General features: G+C 40.0%; 2 protein-coding genes across 13 annotated transcripts in view; one reads left to right on the forward strand and one right to left on the reverse strand.

The window, feature by feature from the left end:
* Nucleotides 1-22,577, forward strand: part of LOC134205195 (spastin) — a 67,567-nt gene that overhangs the window by 15,711 nt on the left and 29,279 nt on the right. For all 12 annotated transcript variants that reach the window (XM_062680220.1, XM_062680219.1, XM_062680225.1 and 9 more), the window contains one exon: nt 6,631-6,801. In XM_062680220.1, coding sequence (XP_062536204.1) covers nt 6,631-6,801 — 171 coding nt within the window. The remainder of the gene's footprint in view (nt 1-6,630; nt 6,802-22,577) is intronic.
* LOC134205197 (aminoacylase-1-like) lies at nt 3,407-5,417 on the reverse strand. Its single transcript, XM_062680232.1, has 4 exons — nt 5,085-5,417; nt 4,534-5,022; nt 4,281-4,468; nt 3,407-3,922 (listed from the first exon to the last, which is right to left on the reverse strand). Exons 1-4 carry the CDS (start codon nt 5,191-5,193, stop codon nt 3,491-3,493), a joined length of 1,218 nt encoding a protein of 405 aa, XP_062536216.1. The 5' UTR covers nt 5,194-5,417; the 3' UTR covers nt 3,407-3,490.

A 22,577-nucleotide genomic window follows, 5' to 3' on the forward strand; every position in this document is an offset into this window, starting at 1 on the left:
TCGTAACTGCCAGAGGCAATTGAAATGTATTAATAATATCTAAAAGCGTAACATAGCAAATAAGGATGATAGTGTTAAGAAAACACGGAACACCTAGTCTAAGAGATAAATGCATGTATTAGATAATTAGCAAATAAAATTAGTTAAAAAAAAAAAAAAAAAAAAAAAAAAAAAAAGTCTTGTAAGCTTCCTAGGGAAGCTGTTCTCGTTCATAATTTTCCATAGCTCTACGCGGTCAGTACAGTCGTATGCCGCCTTGATATCAATAAACAGATGTTGCGTAGGGACCTGGTATTCACGGCATTTTTTTTTTTTGAAGATTTGCCGTACATTACAGATCTGGTACGTTGTCGAGCGGCCGTCAACGAAGCCGGCTTGATAACATCCCACGAACTTATTCACAATTGATGATTTGGTGGTAATCGCTCGAAAGTTCTCACTCTTTCTTGTACATGGGGCATATGACTTCTTCCTTCTATTTCTCCAGTAGCTCTTCAGTTTCCCAGATTCTGACAATCATTTTTTGCAGGCAAGTGGCCGGCTTTTGCGGGCACATCTTGATGAGCTCAGCTCCGATATCATCCTTTCCAGCTGCTTGACTGATCTTTAGTTGTTTAATGGGATCCCTAACTTTCCTCAAGGTTGACTTCCATCTTCCGCTGAACTGACGTTGTCATCTACTCAGCTGCCTTGACTCTAACTGCCTTTACTCTCAGCTCCATTTCGTAGTAACGCTTCCACCTTTTGATCACAACACGTTCGTCCGTCAAGATGCTATCATCCTTATTTCTGCAGATCCCAGCTCGCGGCACGAAACCTTTGCGAGATGCGTTTAGCTTCTGATAAAACTTGCGTGTTTCATGAGAACGGCACAGTTATTCCATCTTATTGCACTCCGTTTCTTCCAGGCGGCGTTTCTTCTCCTGAAAAAGGCGGGTATGCTGTATCCGCTTCAGTCTATAGCGTTCCACGTTCTGCCGGATATCTTGCTGCAGCGTGACAACCCGCGTTGCGTCCTTCTCCTCCAGTATCTGTCTGCACATTTCGCCGAACCAACCGTTCCGTCGACTTCGACCCACATACCCGACCCGTCGAGATGCTGCATGGCGACATCAGGCTGCTGCAGTCGCTCTAGGTCAGTGATCCCCAAAGTGCGGCCCGCGGGCCGCATGCGGCCCTCGAAGCGTTTTCCTGCGGCCCGCGAAGGGTTTCAGAATATACACTACATGTGGCCCATTGACAAATATCACATCCAGGAGAAGCTTTCATAGTGTCCAGTTTTTCATTGTACTCGGGCTGGGCATACACACTTAATTTTTTTCCGGGATCTCAGCAATTTGTTCAACTTTTACCGGGATTCACACAGCCGAGCCCCAGCAAACATGTTTTTCGCCGAGAAATCGGTCAAAGTTGCTTTAAATCAGCAAATAATTTGCCGAAACCCAGCTAACAAACCTCATTTTCGACGAGAGATCAGTTTTTTTTCATTTTGCTGGGCACACGGCTGTGCGGATTTTGCCGAGCTGCGGAAATAAAAACTGAGTGTGTATGTCTTGTTCAAATTATGTTGATGTTCAAGAAACATATAAACCAATAATCTTTTTATCATCAAGATCAAATAAATTTCTCACTTCATACATGATATGTAGGCTAACGGCCACATACTTTGATGGTAGTTTTGGCGCTTTAACCAAGCTGAATATATAACGTTCTTAGGTAAAAATAATGTTGTCATACATTGCACCCTAATATGAATTCTTTCATTCTTTAAAATAAGTTAAGTTGTGGCAAAATTCGATTGAAAATTTCTTGATTTATAATTCCTGAAAATGCGTTATGTTAACGTACTTCACACTAAGAATAATTGTTCTTATTTTCTGAATTTGTTAGTTTGAGATATTCAAACAGGTTTACATTTGCAGTGTCCGACGTTTCGGCCCGTTATTGAGTCTTTTCCTGATGGCCATTTTCCGTGAAAAAGATCAAATAAACGAGTCGACACGTCAGGCAATCTGAGTTTAATCCGTTTGAATATCTCAAATCGAAAAATCAGAAAATAAGTACCACTGGTAAGTTCACCTGGCTTCAAAATCTGAATCGTAGACATGCTGTCGTTATTTGCAACGACTTTCATTGAACAATAATCATCGAGGATAAAAACAGTTCAAACTCTTAGAATCGGTCGACAGATGTTTATTTGGTAAAACAGTTTGGCCAACTAAGCCTAGGAGATTTTGTTGTGAAAGTAAAATTTCACGGTAAATCCGCTCTCGCAGAAGTGTGTGATAATATGAACTAAAACTCGGCTACGCTGTAGTATGTAATGCCCCTACAAGTATGTTTTTAAACAGTTTTTTTGATTACTTTGTATTATACTTCAAAATTCAATTCGAAATGATAAACAATATTGCAAATATACCGCGGCCCGCTTCAACAGTTTAAAATTGCTGTGTGGCCCTCGATAGTAAGCAGGCTGGGGACCACTGCTCTAGGTCGTACCGCGGATTCCAACGGTACCGAAGATTGTTGATGATAGCCAGATAGTGGTTGAAGTCGATGTTAGCGCCACGATATGTCCTGACGTCGAGATTTTTAGTTCAACGAACCGAGTTTCCAATCGCAAGTTCGGTCCGTATTCTCTCGCTAATTATGCGTTGCTGTATTTTTCTTAAAGCTGGCTTGCAGGGCCTTACACCAACCCACAACTGAGTCGCTCCTGCGATGATTTAGGTGTTACCGAAACCGAGCATCAAAGGTAAATTCGGCGAACGGTGTTGAATTTACCGGGCAGGAAAGTTCAGATCTTTGGGCTTTCCAACTGTGCTAGACCTCCATGTCGGGGCAGATTTCAATCCAGCACATCCAAATAGAATGTTGGTCATCTTCTCGGTCATCTATTTCAAAATTTGATCAGAATGGCGATATTTTCTCTTCAAATCATCTAGAATTTTCACCCTGAAAAAGAAACAAAATCTGAAAGCGTAGAAAAAAAACGGCCTACTAAGCTTCTTCCTTTCTTCCTTAAAAGAAAGTTCAGCAGATGATGCTGTTGATGATATTGGTTTCGTAACGCTTTACGGAATATTTGCATCCCAAATTAATTAATTAATTTATTTATTACCAGACTAAGGCCGGAGTGGCCTGTGCTGCACGGGTCCGTGACGTTAGGCATAAGTACGTTAGGCATAAGGACGTTAGGCATAAGTACGTTTGGCATAATGGACGTTAGGCATAACGGACAATAGGCATAATGGACGTTTGGCATAATTCTGCCTTCTTGATGTCATGGGCTGTATATACTTACCACCTGACTTACCACGCTTCCATATCATATTTAATTGAATTTCAGCAATTATTGTTGTTCTCTACTACAACGGAAGTGAAATGGAAAAATATAACTGTTGGTTGTTACGTGTTTTCTTTAAGAAGGATAATTTATTCATTACATATTCATATTTATGGAAGAACTGAATTATATTGGTGTTTAAAACTACGCGTTAGCAACAGCTACTATAATATTTTTATAAATCACTATACCTTTGACGAAAATATCAGCTTGCAAGTACTCGTCGTGATCATGCAGTAAAACTGGAGTGTTATTCATTGGTGAAAATCCGATTGCTGGTATCCCCAATTCTCTTATATATCGGATATCCGTTGCACCTGGCATAATTTGTGGCTTTACTTCCAAGTTCATATTTTGTATAGCTTGCTCAAATGCAATCCAAAATTGGTTGGATTCGTCAAGTTTCGTTGATTGAATGAAAGGATAATCATCGTATGCAATTTCTATTCCGCCTCCAGATTCTACGCACCATTTCTCCACAAGCTGTTCGAATTCACTCAACCCTATATTGTGTGATAGCCGTACGTCGAAACAAAGTTTGAACTCCGGAGGGACTACATTAGTTTGCACTCCTCCCTAAAAAATATTAATATATAGTTTATATCTACTAAATATTTGAACGCTACCGTTGAATGAGACGTAACTGCTTGTGTTTTGAAATCTACTTGTTTTTATTCAACAAAAAAGTAAAAAGTTGATATTAACAGCTTAGAAGGGGCAGATTTAACATTTTACATATTTTGAATGAAAGCAACACAAAATTGTTCTAAAAAGCAGTAAAACTTTTCGGTTGTACTTAGATAATAGCGATAAATTAATAAAAGTATCGCTATCATCAATTTAATCAGTTACAAACTCTACGTATGTAATATAAAATAAAATAGGATAAAAAAACGTTATTCGGTTATTTCTTTATAACTTATTTCAAACTTACCGAAATCATTGTCAAATTAATAGTTGTTACATCGCCGAGTGTTAATTCGCTGTTTGTTTTCAAACGATGTTCTTCGTGCTGACGAAACGTCATTATTTTTTCAATTAATCTTCCAGCTTTCTCGCCTGGGGTATTTTCTAGAAGAAGAGACCCATGCCCAGCAGTTCCACTTATGGTAAAAATCATAGCTGAAAAGCGACAATTTTATCATTTATTCACTTAACACACATAGGTAAATCGTAAAATATGTTACGTTTCATGGTGCGTTCGCCGTAAAATAGTCTGAATACATCTGTCTCAGAAGCGTAACCTTCATCAATGCCGAATCCACAGTTTAGTTCCTTGAAGCAATCCGTCTTTACAAACTCTTTCATGCCTGTGACACCGCCGATTTCCTCATCTGGTACAAAAACTACATGAAGGGTTCTCTTCAATCTGCAATTTTCTATTTTTAGTGCACGAATGACTCCCAAAAATTGTATTCCAACGCATTTCATGTCTTGCGATCCACGACCGTAAATTCGACCTTGTTCGTCCATGTGCGCAGAAAAAGGTGGATAAGTCCATTTGTCTGGATAAACAGGCACAACATCCATATGAGAATTTAAAAGTATAGACTTTGCTGCCGGATCTGTGCCTGTCCACGTCATTATGACAACGGGTTTTTCCGGGTTGATCTGAATGACCTTGCATGGCAGCTCCAGTACTGCAGCTTGATATTTTAAAAACTCGACGCACTCATCTGAACATTGTAATTTCAATTTATCATATCTATTTCTCAAATATATTGTAAAGACTACTCACCGTAATTTACATTTGGGTGAACTGACGGAATTTTGATGTATTCTCGAAATATTTTGATATCTTCATTGCTCTCCCACTCAGCAAATTTAGCTCGCTGATTGTCTTCCATTATTATTTGAAACAGTTTGTGGTGCGTCTTCGAGGTAAGACAAATCTAGTATTATTAAAAGCTACTGAATGTGCACTGTCGTTTGTTGATTCGGTTGATCACGCGGAAAACACACAGATGTATGAGATAAAGTCGAAACTTTTGTGACATAAAGTAAAATGTATGTTCATGTGTGCGTCTGTGGCACAGATTTATAACTCTTTATCATCAAAACAAATAACTAGTACAATTTATACTACAGGGGAAAAGTCACTTTGGCAGGTTATTGCCATAGAATATTCCAAAAATCAGCCACAACCTGCTACGATATACAAAAAAAATGTGGGCAAATATGAGCGCGATTGGTGTGAAACCCTGATTAATCCACCTAGTGGTGTTTGTGCCTTTCTCATAGGATATTAAAGGCAAATATCATAAAAGAAAAGTTTGAGAAAACCTGTCTACCGTACTGGTTTCGTGGGATCATTGTTATCGGATCGTGGTTACCCTCCAATACATTTTACGAACATCTGTCACATGTTGTGCATATGCATGAATCGAGTTTCATACATAGTAAACGTAAATGTTCTGAATGGGATCTGTACTCATTTCAAGAACACCCGTCGAACGCAACTTGTTACGAGAAAATCAGATGAGAATAAAAATAAGTGTCAAAAAACTTATTTTTAACACACATATTTTTAAATTAGTATATAAGCCCTCGATCCGCTCATTATAGTCGAGCCACTCCTCCCGAGCAGCACAAGTCAGACGAAAATTGTTGCAGTAACTTTTGTGACTGAATACGGTCACTTATGAGTTGCAGTAAACTGTGTGGAACATGTGTGCTAGAGCTGCCAGCCATTCGCAGTCATCCGGGTCCTGTGAATGAGTCTTGTCATGCAAGGCTTCCAAACCGTTATTTCAGGCAAGTCCAATATCGTCCCGAACAATTTTATTCCGGTAACGTCTATTACTTCCAGTATCCAGCCAGTAGATACTGATTGCAACCCTAAACTTCCTTTCCATATTGTGGGGATGCAGAGGTATTCGCGGCATCTAATGGCAACAATTACTACACACTAATATTTATTTCCTTTCCCAACTGATTGTAAGGACGTGGCCGGCGCCGTTTTTGATCTAGACTTGTAAACTCTGAAACGTGTACTTCGAGAATGGGTGATAAATCCCAACCTCTATTCAATTGAATCGTAGTGCAATTTACACCAGTTCTGATCAATCACGGAGTAGCAACCATTGACATGTGCAGTCAGTCTAAGCTAAGCTAGAGTTTCTTCATATTCCTACACGTTTTAACTTGATTCAGGACCTAAGCGGAGGTGAACAAAACATCCCTTACTTTCATTGTTTTTCGAGTTGTGAAATAAGGTCTTCTTCTTGGAAATAAAAAGTTGTTGCAATATATACCAATCGCACATTTTTGTTTGTTCTTTTCAGGTCAAAAAGAACTTGCTATAGAGCTGTACCGGAAAGGCATCTTAGAACTAGAACGTGGTATTGCTGTAGAATGCTGGGGTGGTCGAGGCGAAGTATGGGAGCGAGCCCAGCGGTTGCATGACAAGATGCAAACAAATCTATCCATGGCACGCGATAGATTGCACTTTCTAGGTAAGTTAGTTTACATTCTCTGAATACATTTATGAATATTATTATTATCATATTTTTTGAAAGTAAAAAACTATTACCTTTTTGTAAAAATCAAGCAAATGAACCAAAACAAAATCACAGCTCAAATTTGAAAACTGACAGCATAACGTGTTTAAATGGGTGTTGATACTTTTTAATCCAAAAAACTCCGAATTAGCGGGATCCGGACTAACGAGTCGCCAGACTAGCGAGGTCTGAATAAGCGGGGGGATACTGTAATTCGAAAATCTGTGTAAAAGTCTTTTATCATATGTCCTTTTGATTCGAAAATTTTTAGAATAATTTAATATAGGGGTAATGACGGCTTTGGCAGGTTTTGTTCTATTATTGGCAGGGGTTTTTTTCATGACTGGTTATGCTCAAATTTGGCCCAAACATTCTTTGCATATCAAAGAATGTTGTGGCCAAATTTCATAAAATTCGGTCGACAAAAACCCCCCTGCCAATAATAGAACAAAACCTGCCAAAGCCGTCTGTTCCCCTAACTAAAAAGTGTCTCCGTCTATTTGACAGAAAACTTAGAAACTGGGTATTGTCGAAACGTGCTCGATTAGTAGAAGCCGAAAGTCGATACAATATGAGTATTGTCGACATGGGCTCGATAAGTAGAAGCCCGAACTCGATGTTTGGGTCAATTTTAGAATTCAAGATGGCCGACTTCTGGTTTGTTAAAATTACTGCAAACCCATGTAATATGGTTATTGTCAGGACGGGCTCGATAGGTAGAAGCTAGAAATCGATGTTTGGCGACCTTATGAAATTCAAGATGGTGGACTTCCAGGTTGCTAAAAGGACCAGAAACCCATGCAATGTGGGTAACCCGGAAGTCGGTTATTTCGATTTTTAGAATGGCTCCAAACGTCGGTTTCAAGCATGTACTCATCGAGTTCATTCCGACAATATCCATATTGCTCGATTAGTAGAAGCCGGAAGTCGATACAATATGAGTATTGTCGGGATGTGCTCGATAAGTAGAAGCCCGAACTCGATGTTTGGGTCAATTTTAGAATTCAAGATGGCCGACTTCTGGTTTGTTAAAATTACTGCAAACCCATGTAATATGGTTATTGTCAGGACGGGCTCGATGGGTAGAAGCTGGAAATCGATGTTTGGCGACCTTATGAAATTCAAGATGGTGGACTTCCAGGTTGCTAAAAGGACCAGAAACCCATGCAATGTGGGTAACCCGGAAGTCGGTTATTTCGATTTTTAGAATGGCTCCAAACGTCGGTTTCAAGCATGTACTCATCGAGTTCATTCCGACAATATCCATATTGCTTGGCCATCTTGAATGCTAAAATGGCGCAGCTCATCGATTTCCGACTTCTATGCATCGAGCTCATTGCAACAATATCCATATGGTATGTAGTATGATACGTTACAGAATGGTCGTTCCCATATCCATAAAATTATGCTTGTGTTTTCCATTAAAAAAAAACTTTTCAGCTGGATACCGCGTCAATTCAAAAATCTGTGTAGAAAGACCTCGCAAAAAACGTGTAAAAAATCTGGTATTCACATCGCCGGGTTGCTGCTAAATCGAACCAAGTGTTTTCGTGTAACTGATTTAATTGATCATAAATCGTATTGGATATCCAAAACAACTCATTATTTCTGACGGAAGCAACACGATTTTACTAAACAGATATGATGGTGCTTCATTCAAAGAGCTAAATTCTCAATTCCTGTAAAAATAAAATGTGAGGAGTCGATGAAGTTTGAATTTCCAAATACACATAAAATCCACAATTGACTTCTCTAAAGCCAAAATAGTTTAAAAAGTAGAATTTCTAGATACTCACTGTAAGTAATGACCTTATCAACAGAAATGAATAAAATGGTATTCGGCGGTAATATATCCTCATAAATAAAAAGGTGGTATGTACCAAGAGTTGTTAAAAGTGAACCAAGATAAAAAAGATAAAAGACAAAACAAAAACAAAACTCTGGGCCACCTGAAAATAATTCTAGATTTTTTATTCAAATTCTTTCATCGTTCCTACCAGATACCTAGATCACAATTTATTCTTTCTGTTGGATTCATGAAGTTGTTCAAAATTGTTTAGTTAAGAGCATTCCTTCTGATTCTTTGTCCACATATATAGTTATACACTTATACATATATGTAGATGAAGAATCAGAAGGAATAAACTTTGACTATTAAGCACTTTTCAAATGTTGGTCTAGATTTATCCTAATATTTAAACCAGGAGCGCTCGGGATAATGCGAAAGAGCGAATGGCAAAGGTGATGTTTATATACAAACCAGCGGAGAGAATGAATGAATGAAAGCAAGTTGCACATGTGAAATTTTCATGCAAGTCTTAATTTTAGTTTTTCACGGTTCACTTTAAGGTGTATCCCATTGGGATCCACTTTCAAAACTACTAAGCGCTTTCAGGCAGGGGCACAATGCACATAACTACAAAAGCAAACGACAGACAAAAGCGAAAAGCCGTTTCCCATCTTTGCTCACTTGCAGCATACACGAAATATGGTTTTCAGGTGTGCTAATCGCCTATAAATTTACATTTGTGCGAGCAAAAATGCGAATTGAGGGCTGGCACGGCCATCGTGGCAGCCATTTTCGGACTCTGCCGTAAGTCACCTCATAATATGAGTTAATTTGAGCCCACCCACGCAATCCAATACCAATGATGGAAGCATCGAATCCTCTTCTTTCATTTAATGGTGCTGGATTGCGTGGGTGAGCACAAATAAGCCCACCCGAGACGTGAGAAGCTCTTGTTTACAAAAGCAGTTTCGCCCTTTTGAAATGTTGGTGCCGATATAAACCCAGGGTGGCCAGTGAGTCGGGAAATGCGGGAAATATGCGGGAATTGAAATTCCATGCGGGAAATGCAGGAAAAAGTCGGGAATTTCTTGAAATTACACAAAAAATCGGGAAAAAAGTCACCAGGTGTTCATTTCAATCATGTATAATTATTGTACAGTAGACGTTCGATAACTGCAAGTCATTTAACTGCAATGCTTTTTAACTGCAATTCGATAGTTGCAACAGTTTTGCAGTTATCGGACCACTAAACTTCAAACTGATGTCAGACTCAATGACAGCTGCATTGCGCTGCACATTTAGATGCACTTTTATTGCATCTGATGTCGATTGACAACCGTTGACAACATCTAACAACGTCTAGAATGCATTACAGTTATCGAACGGCATTCGTTAACTGAAAAGTAAACATGTTGCAGTTATCGAACGGCTATGTAGTGTATAACATGAAAAAACATTATTTACTATTTTAAAAGCATATGTTTTTCCACGTAACGTTTAAAACTATTTGAGGAACTATTCGACTTTGTCGAATTCTCTAATGTCGAGTCTAGAGCCCTCGGTAGTGATGATGGAAAGCAACATGCCACCTACGCTTCGGCAGGTTTCTGAGACCATAGATATCTCCAAGAGTCCGAGAAAAAGCTAATTAGCATTTCGTTGCAGCTTGCGGATTCCTGAAGATGCTTTATCGATATTCTCTTGAAAGCGACTCGAGTTTTGTCTGGAGACTTGTCGACATTGGTCGAGTATTTCCAATTATGGCCAATTCAAGGCACACTTCTCAACAATCTCTGGTCATTCGTTGTTACCATCTTAATTTTAACACATGGTAATGCTGTACAGAAGAAGTGCTTTAGATTAATGATTTAGATGTTTGATCATAAACCAGCAAGAGGATGAAGGAAGGACTGGAGTATGATGCCATAATAAGATCAGGATGTGTAGGTAGCAATAGTAGAAATAATCAAATCAATAATACATCAATGGTCAAAGTAAAATAAGTCTCAAAAACTGAAAATAGATTGAGGAAAAAAATAGAGATGGGTAACAAGCAATGAAGAACATGAAGGTTATAATTATTATTATTTTTATTAAAGTGGTTTGCAGCAGAAGAGATGAGCCAGCCTAGGGCTGGAAGAAGATGGATGAAAAAATATTGGCAGACGCAAAAATGTTTATTCTCTCAACGGCTTCTTCGCTTTATTTTAAACGGACTCGGTAGTCATATGGCTACTGCTTCTGCCTCATACGCAGGAGGTCGTGGGTTCAATTCCAGGTCCGTTCGATTATCCTACTTTGTATCTTTCTCTATATTTCTCATGTTCTAGCAATCGCTAGAACTGGAAATGGGCTTCCATTCCGTTTCCATTTATATCCTATACCTTCAACTTGACTATTCTAACAGTAGCTGCTAGAATTGGAAATGAACTAAAAAAAGCTCGTTTCCTACATCTAATTAGAAATTCCATCAGTTGCTTTCTTCTATCTATAAAATTGGCAGCTTGTTAACCAAGACAAACCTCTGCCTCTCGAACCTAACCCAAAAATTCCAATAAATCCCGTATGAACTCGTGACAAGTGCAGAGGTATATTCGGCTTGCAGTGGGCGAGTGAGTACATCATCATTTCTTCCCCTCCCCTGACGTGGCAGGCGCCAGTATGACCTAACAAATGAGATCACCAGTACTTGTACTAGGAGTGCTAGTACCAAGCAAACATCTGTTTGTTCTCTGTGCAAAAACAGCTGATCTGGTCATAACGGAGTAACAACTACGGACAGTCAATCAAGCTCAAGCTCAACGGCTTCCTCACTTTATTTTAAGGTTTACTCTAGACCAACATTTGAGAAGAGCGTAACAGTCATATTTATTCTTCCCGGTTCCTCGTTTGCATATAGACAAAGAATTGGAAATGATAAATTTTGGCTGTTACACACTTTTCAAATGTAGATTTAGAACTATCGATTTCTAAAATACATTGTTAGAGGCCTTAAAAATTGAGCCTAAATTAGCCAAAGAATTGACTGAGACAAAAAAAACTAAATAAATTTATGTCAGGAAACGAAAATTAAAAGCACTTTTTGAATAAAATATAATCAATCAGGATTTTTTTAGATTAGAATACAAATTTGAAATCTTCAAAATTGCATCGGGAATTTTTCAAAAATACAGTCCCATCCCGATTTTGGCAACACCCGTTTTTGTCTACCCCCGATTTTGGCAACATCCGTTTTTGGCAACATTTTCTACCCGATTTTGGCAACAACCTCGATTTTTTTTATTGCTTTTTAGAGCTAAAACCTTTTTATTAATATGTAATGGGATAAACAAAGCCAAAAATGAATGCCATTAAGGTTTATATGCGTATTATGGGCTCTGTACGAATAGTGAGCACCTTCACTGAAATAATGAACCACCACTCGTATCACCGCTCATTGCAAACAATATCTATTGAAACTTTTCTGCTCTTTTTATTCACGTTTTCCATGTCTCTATTCACACTACCCTAATCTCACCAGCCCACCGTAGAATGTCGAATTTTTTGGCATTCTCACTGATTTTGTCGTCGACAAGCTAACTTACACCGTTGTACATAGTACAACACCTATTAAGCGAAGCCCGCTGTTTACATCACAATGCAACCGATACTGCATGGGTGATTCAGGAGCAAGCAAGCCCCAGTAGGTTTAATTGCTAGTGATTAGCACATTCGATTTTCTAAATGCGTTATATAGCTTCAAGTCGTTTTGCTCATTATGTGCCTCTTTTCTGGTTGCGTTGCGTTGCGTTGTAACGGAGTATTTCGTAGATTGCATACTGATAGCTGTCATGTATATTCTTTAACTTTCTTACTCCAATTGCTTATGGATTACTATTTGGGATTTAATAGCAACCCAATTAGAGGTCCAAAAGGATAAAGCATGAAAGCTACCATTGCTGGCCACGCCCATCTTCTCCGTTACTAGGGAAAGGGAGGAAATGATGATATGACATCTACTTAGCGAGAGGCCAGCGACTCACCGACGCCCTCATAGATGTCAAGGAGTTGGATGGTTGGTAGAGGATATAGTTTAGGAATATCATCATAAGCAAATGATATAATAAGTTTGAACATACGTTGGGAGTGACCATGCTAAGAAAATTATATCACTCCATTGATGGCTTTCCTGGGATGGGACAAAGCTATTAAACTTGCCCTGGCTAAATAGCCTAGGTTTAAGCGCCATTGTTCGCTCTCTGAAACGAGAAAGAAAAGAAAATATATTAAATGCCCCTTCTCCCCTTATTTATTTTTTTCCAATTGAGAGCCCGCATCGAATAATATAAGTAAAGTTATGCATAAAATAAAATTTATTCATTATCTTATATGATTTTCATAATGATGAATAATATTGTTTCAATGCACCTCTTGGTTAACTAGTTCGTTTTCTATGACAAATATTGGCTGTATCTATTTCTTAAAAAAATATCGTTAGCTGCACTGGGAACGCAATAATATAACATATGTTTTGAGCCAATTAGGTCGATATTATGATCAACAACAAAAAGATGTAGCGGATAACCTTATTGGTTTCCGAAGAACATGCTCCTACAAGATTACAGATTTAAGCAGATGTGGTGTCTGGAGGACGTGTGTTTTTCGGCTTCGGAAAGATTATTTTAGCGACTGTAATCACCTCCAAATCTTATATTAATTGTTTAGGATGAAGTTTTTTAATTGTTTAGCGATACTATACTTAAAATTCATTCAGTAGAGGAGAGTTGTAACAAGATCACAACATCCATAGTACACAAAAGAATTGTAATAAACAGCATTGTGTAAATGATACTGAACCACTACAACTGATAAGCCTTTTGCAAACGCTATTAGGATTGGCAATCAAATGCACCATCCCTATTAAAATTGTTACACCCTGTCGCAAACCCAGTATTTTACGGCGTACGTAGTTGCCCACGGAAAAGATGTTGAAAAGGGCGTATTGACGCATCTCTACAAAAATTTAGTGAAGTGGAGTGAAATTGTACTCACCTTTTTGCTCGGTACTTACTTCTCACTACCAAGACTGTCTTACTACCCATGTTCCCACTCGCATTCCTGGACATCATCATAAACTTGCCCGACGTCAGACGTCATTTTAGTCTCAGCAGCAGCAGACGAACAGCGCTTTTGATTTTGCGGGAGTTAATGTCGGCGTTCGACGACACACAGTTACCCGTGTAGATTTGCTTCTGCATCCTGTAAATGCAATTTGGTCTTCCTTCTTCTTCTAGATCGTTCCTGTGGGGTTTAGTGACGTTTCTTTGTGATTTATCCAGGATATCAAAAAGTTGTAAATCAGCCGAAACTGGAATTTCAACGATTGAAAAAAATTCTAACAGAAACAAAAAAATCGCCTTCACTTCGTCACGACTTGCTTCGATCTCCATAGCTTCAAGTCGTTTTGCTCATTATGTGCCTCTTTTCTGGTATCAGCCGACAAACTGTCATTTTATCATTTTATCCGTCTTTAAGCTACATTGCTGTATAGATAAAAAGCAATAATTTTATTCCAAAAAGTCTTTTTGCTTAAAATTGACGCAAATTTGTCTAGCGATTAATATCACAATACTGTTGGCATTTCCAGTTTCCTGATGTGTCAATTACATAACGAGCCTATTGATTCCAGTATGTTTGCCAACAGTTCAACAGTAATGGTAAGAGTTTGGTAACATGTAACCGTAAGGCTCTCGAGCAGGCATTCAAAAAAATCAGGTCATGAGAAAAAATCGGGCTAATCTAAGCCAACTTGATGCTCTGCCGCGGGGCAGAGCTTCCTAAGATCTTTGAAATTGGACGTTCGATGATTAACCGTGCGCTGAAGAAGAAGCCAATCAAGCATTCAAAAAATGAAGACTTCTATCAGTCTGGCACTCTAGCACACTGAATGGGAGGCGTTTATATTTTCTCTCGACTATCTTATCACCTTTGAAAGAAGAGTGTATGTTGGAGTCCAAAGTACGTACGCTTTCCTAACACGTTGCGCCTCCGAATTTGTCTACTGGTATCGGTATCTTTATCGTTATCGTTCTTCAACCACCTTGATTTTGTCGCCATGATGACCGTTGTCTTCTCTTGAGCCTACTTTGTCTTCAAAGTGTTAATGACTAGGCCGATCTGCTTTGCTTCCCTCTTCAGTCTGATGTAGGATTCTTCCATCTTTTCAAAGTTATAATAATGAAAGTAGTGCATGGAGAACTGGAGTGCGATGACCTGCAGCGAGCTCCAGTTTGTCCGTAGGTTGACTGCTGTCGAGTGTCAGAGGTGGCATGCCGCAAATGGTCTTCATGCTTCCACTTGGCCACACTGTCACTCATAGCGCGAGGTGCACATTGTGCTCATGGATCAATCATGGCCGCCTGAAATATTCCAGGGTTAAGTGCTAGGAGACCGACTAGTGCAAAGGAACTTGGTTTTAGTGAGTCGAGTGTAGTTAACCTTTTTCACACTACATTGGATACGCTTGACCAATATGCAGAATGCAGATTTCCGTTACCATTCTCTAAAACACTGGAACGTCTTATTCCTGGCGTTCATTTTTCCCATAATGTCAGCGAAAATTGTGCACAGAATTTTACTCTTTTACGACCACAAGAAAGTTTGCCTCCATCAAAATCCATTATATAAGAATTCGAAATTTATAGCACATTTAGTCATCTTGTATCCGTCGAATATAGTGAATTTTGATAACAACAAGCATTTTTGGTGGACCAAAATGTATATATGGGATGTCAGATTGAAGTCAGCACTTCAATTGACTACAATAGAAACGTTTTTATATCACCACAAATGTTTGTAAGGACGTGGCCCACGCTATTGTTAATTTAAAATATTATTTATTATTAAATTTGTATTATGAAATTGGTTAATCACATTATCGTTTGATTACCATTCTTGAGTTTGTTTCAATTTTGTTTGAACTACAATCTCCGAGTTATGAATAATATCGCAAAAATGTCAATTATGATGCACGTGCATTATTTAAACACACTCCACATACTTTGTAGTACATCTTCTAAGTATTTAGCTTCAATCATGCAAACAAAAAAAATGAAATTTTGTATGAAATTTTTTCCCGTTTTTGGCAACATCCCCATTTTGGCAACATTAAAATCCGGTCGTGTTGCCAAAATCGGGAAGGGACTGTATCGGGCAAAGTCGGGTAATATGCGGGAATTTTAAAATGGAAGTTTAGTGGTCACCCAGGGAAACGACATATAACGAACGTTTCAACTGAAGGAATGAAGAAAATCTTTTCAACAATCTTAGAGTTATGCGGATACGAACACAGACCATTTCATTTTTATATTATTTCATCCCATAATATGTCCAACTGGCAGTGTTGGTAAAATCTCAAATTCTGAATTCTCATCGGAGATTCAAATCATCCGTTAGTCAAGTCCCATCAGAATCATAGCCCAGCTCATGATTCGAATGGCGATTTGCATCATTGCATGATTTTTACGCGTTCTACATTGTTGAATCCATTGAATTAACTTTTTTCGCTTAAAACAATGGCTAATAAATCTATATGTAAATATACGCTTGGATTGCGTTTTGACGCTTTTTGGAGCGAAATCATTTCTAGCCCTTAAATGCGTAATGTTATTTTAATACAACTAACAAAAAATACGCATCTCTGACTCTCGTTTGCTTTGATATACTGCGATCTTTATATACTTTGATATACTGCGATTAGCGATGCGATCTATAGGATGGGATTTAAATACGCGCATTGAAAATACTCTACTCATGTTTCTACTTATCAAACCGGCGCACCGAGGCGTGGAACCTATGATACGACCATACGCGCATCAGTTAATTAATTTCACGGCCGCACAAAGCAGAATAAATTATTCCGAATGATCGCGCGATCGTTCTGCGCACTTCTCGAAACATAAACACGCACTAATTGATTCATTTACATTAAATTTATATCGGATGATCGCGTGATCGTTCTGCCTACTTCTTGAAATCACGAACGCGCACTCTTTATTTTTTTTGTGTGTCTTTCTTAAGGAGACTTTCAGTCCTAGGCTGGCTCGTCTCCGAAACTCTATATTTATTCACCGACCGCACATATCACAACCCCGGATTCCATGATTTTTCAGTGTCCTAACTCGAACGCGTGCAATCATGCACTCCCGCACGATCGTTCTGCGCCCAATACAGAACATGACCAAACTTACTAATTCTTATTAATTTACTCACCCGCGTCGCAGAACCGGACATTTAGATAATCGCGCGATCATTCTGCGTCCAAACCAAACAAGAAGCAAACCTGCACTTGTGATGGTTTGACTGGCGTGATGGTTTTGACTTTCTAATTAATTTACTCACCCGCACAGCAGAACCGGACATTTTGATAACCGCGCGATCGTCCTGCGTATAACACAAAACACGAACAAACTTGTATTGTTACATTCTTGGTGTAGAAGCTACATTTTTCAAGAACGAAGGAAAAATGGAATCGAAGCGTCACCATACTGGCATCACGACCTTCACGAGAAATTTGCAATAACGTGATGAGACTTTCAGTATGATCAATTACTTCTTTTTCTTTAATACATGTCCTGCCTATGGACCTGATATATTTTCAGCAACTAATAATGTTAATACGCTAAATACAATAATACACGCACTTGCCCGGGACAAGGCGAGAGAGTATATTACTTCTTTTTTCAAAGTATGCACTTGCCCGGAATAATATGGTAGAGTAAGTGTCACCTCCTTGTAAAGCGCGCTTGCCGATAATTATGCGAGAGAGTGAATGCCTACTTCTTTTGAACCACGTATTTGACCGAAATAAGGTGGGACAGTGAATGACATCATTAAAGCACGCATTTGCTCGGACTAATGTAGAAAAGTAAATGACACATTTTTGCCCGGAATAATGCGAATAATGCTTACTTCTTTCAGGGTGGCCACTCACCCGGGAATCCGGGAAAACCGGGAAAAACACGGGAATTTGTAATCACCGTGAAAAAGCCGGGAAAAACCCGGGAATTTGATTAATCTACCGGGAATTTCTCCAAATTTGTATTAAATTTATATTCCAAATGTATATGTTACTTCTTTAATTATTTATGTTTAAAATAGCAGATATGCTAATAACGTTGATACACTTGAATTTGTAGCTGAATTTCAGAAAGTCGTAGGAACTAAAATTAAAACTAAGTGTACAGACTGCTTTCATAATTTCAGAAATTTTTGTGATGTCCATGCGATTTTTTGGAAATTCCTGGGAGCTTCCTGTAATTTACGCACCTTTTCAGGTACCAGTTTACTGTCGCTTGTCGTTTAATACCGCAATTTGATTCATTTTTGACACAATAAACTGTTTAACCTATCTATCTTCCTATCTTTATTTCATAATCTATTTAAAATTAGAAAAAAGACAGTTCAGCTAAGAAGGTACGCCTAAGAAAGATGTGCCAAAGGTACTGCAAAAATATAAGATCTTTCGACAGTATCGAGTACAGAACAGTAGAGGACCCTTTTTGTCTTTCTCATACATATTATAATTTCTCGTATTATAATACTAAGTATATGGAAGGGCTATTGGACCGGTCCAAAACCAATTTTGATTGAAAGCTCAGAGGCCCATAGTGTTATATACCAATCGAATCAGCTTAACGAATTGAGGTAAGTCTGTATGTATGTATGTATGTATGTATCTTTTATCTTTTACTGAAAGGAAAAGCTGGCGGGAATGGAGATAAGAATGAATTTCACTCCTTCTCCCGTTGGCATAAAACTTCTTTTTTTTTTTTCATATCAACTGTTTACAGACCAAATGATACATTCTTGGTATTTTTGTATGTATGTTTGTGTGTGCACAAAAATGTGAGACACACTTTTTGGTATTAAGCGTTATCCGATTTGCTCTCAACAAGTTGCATTCGATGAGGAAAGCGGCTCAGTTTTTCCCTTCCGGAGATATTGAAAATCATTGTTTTTTTTTTGCTAAGGGTTCCCCTTGGGAAATAAATTTAGAAACATCGAATTTTGTATCCATAAATTGCTGCAATGCATTCAAATGCACGCAAATAGATGTGAATTGATGGAAATAGTGGAATTTATACTCCTAAATTGATATTTTTGCCTTTCTGATGCCTTTTTTTAAATTATGTGGCACCAGAAAGGCACCACCAACACGCTAAGGTGGATTAATCTTGCTGGGTTTAGATGATAGTTTTACTAAAAATAAAGTTTCGACGAGCTTGGTAGTCATATGGCTATCGCTTCTGCCTCATATGCAGGAGGTCGTGGGTTCAATCAAAGGCTCGTCTCATTCCTACTACTTTGTATTGTTTCTTTATATATTTCTCATATTCTAGCGACCGCGAGAACAGAAAATGGACTTCAATACCACCGTTTCCATTTCTATCCTACACCTTCAAATTGACTATTCTAGCAGTATCTGCTAGAATTGAAAATAAACGGGAAGCTAGTTTCCTATATCCAATTAAAATTCCATCAATTGCTTTCTCCTACCACGCTGGCAACTGCTGAACCAAGACGAAGCTCTGCCTGTCAACCTCACCCAAAAAAATCTATAAAATTCCGCTTGAACTAGGGGCAAGTGCAGAGGTATATTCGGCTTGCAGTGGGCGAGTGAATGCATCATCAACTCCTTCCCTTCCCTACATTGACTTGCATTCTGACGGCACCCGAAACTGGCACCCGAGTTTGAACTAACAAATGAGATCACCGGTACTTCTTAATTGAAGATGAGTGCTAGTCCCAAACAAAACATCTGTTGTTCTCTGTGCAAGAACAGCTGATCTGGTCATAATGGAGTAGTAACTATGGGCAGTCAATCAAGCTCAAGAAGCTCAAGGTTTACTGAAAATGAATTCCTAGCTTGCTTTTTACAGTAAAAGACTGTTAGAGCGAACAGGCTGTTGGTACTGTTTGACTATCAATGCGAGAAGGTAGAGAAACCATTATACATATGAACATTATTTAGATAAAAATGGATAAATGACTCATCAATAAACCATGTTGAAATATTTTTTATATTTTTTCCATATATGTGCGCTTTTCATTATTTTCATGGAGCATGGCCACATAGGTTCTAGACTACAATCAATATCTCAAAAGCTTTTTGGACGAAGCAGCAGTTAGAACTTAAAGTCTTTTGCAGCAGTCTGTTAGAATGTTAGAACGCAATGCTTATTATAAAATAACTTAATTGATATTTTTAAATGATGTTGAACATTGTATATACCAAGAAACTATTCTCTTCTTTCAAATAAAATACATACATTTTTTACATAATATGGACTTAAGTGCTCAAAACATTATCAGGTACTTTTTAAATTTCCGGGAAAATTTTGAAAAACCTACCGGGAAAACCGGGAAAAACCCGGGAATTTATTTTGTCGACAAGAGTGGTCATTCATTTCATTTATTTAGTCTACATCTATACAGATAACACTGAATCAACAATTTGACGCCACAATACACGGTTCGAGGCCGCATCTCTCCATCCTCGAATACGCCCCACGCTCGCCAAGTCGTTCTGCACCTGGTCTGCCCATCTCGCTCGCTGCGCTCCACGTCGTCTCGTACCTGCCGGATCGGAAGCGAACACCATCTTTGCAGGGTTGCTGTCCGGCATTCTTGCAACATGCCCTGCCCATCGTACCCTTCCGGCTTTAGCTACCTTCTGGATACTGGGTTCGCCGTAGAGCTGGGCGAGCTCATGGTTCATTCTTCGCCGCCACACACCGTCTTCTTGTACACCGCCAAAGATGGTCCTAAGCACCCGTCTCTCGAATACTCCGAGTGCTTGCAAGTCCTCCTCGAGCATTGTCCATGTTTCATGTCCGTAGAGGACTACCGGTCTTATTAACGTCTTGTACATGACACATTTGGTGCGGTGGCGAATCTTTTTCGACCGCAGTTTCTTCTGAAGCCCGTAGTAGGCCCGACTTCCACAGATGATGCGCCTTCGTATTTCACGACTAACGTTGTTGTCAGCCGTTAGCAAGGATCCGAGGTAGACGAATTCCTCGACCACTTCGAAGGTATCCCCTGTCTATCGTAACACTGCTTCCCAGGCGGACCCTGTCGCGCTCGGTTCCACCCACAAGCATGTACTTTGTCTTTGACGCATTCACCACCAGTCCAACTCTTGTTGCTTCACGTTTCAGGCGGGTGTACAGTTCTGCCACCTTTGCAAATGTTCGGCCGACAATGTCCATGTCATCCGCGAAGCAAATAAATTGACTGGATCTGTTGAAAATCGTACCCCGGCTGTTACACCCGGCTCTCCGCATGACACCTTCTAGCGCAATGTTGAACAACAGGCACGAAAGTCCATCACCTTGTCTTAGTGCCAGGCGCGATTTGAACGAACTGGAGTGTTCGCCCGAGATCTTCACACAGTTTTGCACACCATCCACCGTTGCTTTGATCAGTCTGGTGAGCTTTCCAGGGAAGCTGTTCTCGTCCATAATTTTCCATAGCTCTACGCGGTCTATACTGTCGTATGCCGCCTTGAAATCAACAAACAGATGGTGCGTTGGGACCTGGTATTCACGGCATTTTTGAAGGATTTGCCGTACAGTAAAGATCTGGTCCGTTGTCGAGCGGCCGTCAACGAAGCCGGCTTGATAACTTCCCACGAACTCGTTCACTAATGGTGACAGACGACGGAAGATGATCTGGGATATCACTTTGTAGGCGGCATTAAGGATGGTGATCGCTCGAAAGTTCTCACACTCCAGTTTGTCGCCTTTCTTGTAGATGGGGCATATAACCCCTTCCTTCCACTCCTCCGGTAGCTGTTCGTTTTCCCAGATTCTGACTATCAGTTTGTGCAGGCAAGTGGCCAGCTTTTCCGGGCCCATCTTGATGAGCTCAGCTCCGATACCATCCTTACCAGCTGCTTTATTGGTCTTTAGCTGTTGAATGGCATCCTTAACTTCCCTCAAGGTGGGGGCTGGTTGGCTTCCATCGTCCGCTGAACTGACGTAGTCATCTCCTCCGCTGCCTTGACTTTCATTGCCTGTACTCTCAGCGCCATTCAGATGTTCCTCGTAGTGCTGCTTCCACCTTTCGATCACCACACGTTCGTCCGTCAAGATGCTCCCATCCTTATCCCGGCACATTTCGGCTCGCGGCACGAAGCCTTTGCGGGATGCGTTGAGCTTCTGATAGAACTTGCGTGTATCTTGAGAACGGCACAGCTGTTCCATCTCCTCGCACTCCGCTTCTTCCAGGCGGCGTTTCTTCTCCTGAAAAAGGCGGGTCTGTTGTCTCCGCTTCCGTCTATAACGTTCCACGTTCTGCCGGGTACCTTGCTGCAGCGCGACCGCCCGCGCTGCGTCCTTCTCCTCCCGAATCTGTCTGCACTCTTCGTCGAACCAATCGTTCCGTCGACTTCGACCCATATACCCGACGTTGCTCTCCGCTGCGTCGTTAATGGCTGCTTTGACTGTATTCCAGCAGTCCTCAAGAGGGGCCCCATCGAGCTCACCCTCTTCCGGCAACGCTGCCTCGAGATGCTGCGCGTATGCAGTGGCGACTTCAGGTTGCTTCAGTCGCTCTAGGTCGTACCGCGGCGGTCGTCGGTACCGAACATTGTTGATGACGGATAGTTTTGGGCGCAGTTTAACCATCACCAGATAGTGGTCAGAGTCGATGTTAGCGCCACGATATGTCCTGACGTCGATAATGTCGGAGAAGTGCCGTCCATCAATCAGAACGTGGTCGATTTGTGATTCTGTCTGCAGTGGCGATCTCCAGGTGTACCGATACGGGAGGCTGTGTTGGAAGTAGGTGCTGCGAATGGCCATATTCTTGGAGGCGGCGAAATCAATTAGTCGTAGGCCGTTTTCGTTCGTCAGCCGGTGAGCGCTGAACTTTCCAATAGTCGGTCTAAACTCCTCCT

The sequence above is a fragment of the Armigeres subalbatus genome, chromosome 1, assembly GCF_024139115.2.
Source record: "Armigeres subalbatus isolate Guangzhou_Male chromosome 1, GZ_Asu_2, whole genome shotgun sequence".
NCBI classification, from domain to species: Eukaryota; Metazoa; Arthropoda; class Insecta; order Diptera; family Culicidae; genus Armigeres; species Armigeres subalbatus.

Bases quoted from the DNA above. Each gene is read 5' to 3' on its own strand.
- LOC134205197 (XM_062680232.1), bottom strand. From the start codon at position 5,193: ATGGAAGACAATCAGCGAGCTAAATTTGCTGAGTGGGAGAGCAATGAA. The intron at 4,469-4,533 runs GTAACATATTTT...GTCGCTTTTCAG, and splicing joins CGGCGAACGCACCATGAAAC to CTATGATTTTTACCATAAGT. The intron at 3,923-4,280 runs GTAAGTTTGAAA...AATATTTTTTAG, and splicing joins TTAATTTGACAATGATTTCG to GGAGGAGTGCAAACTAATGT.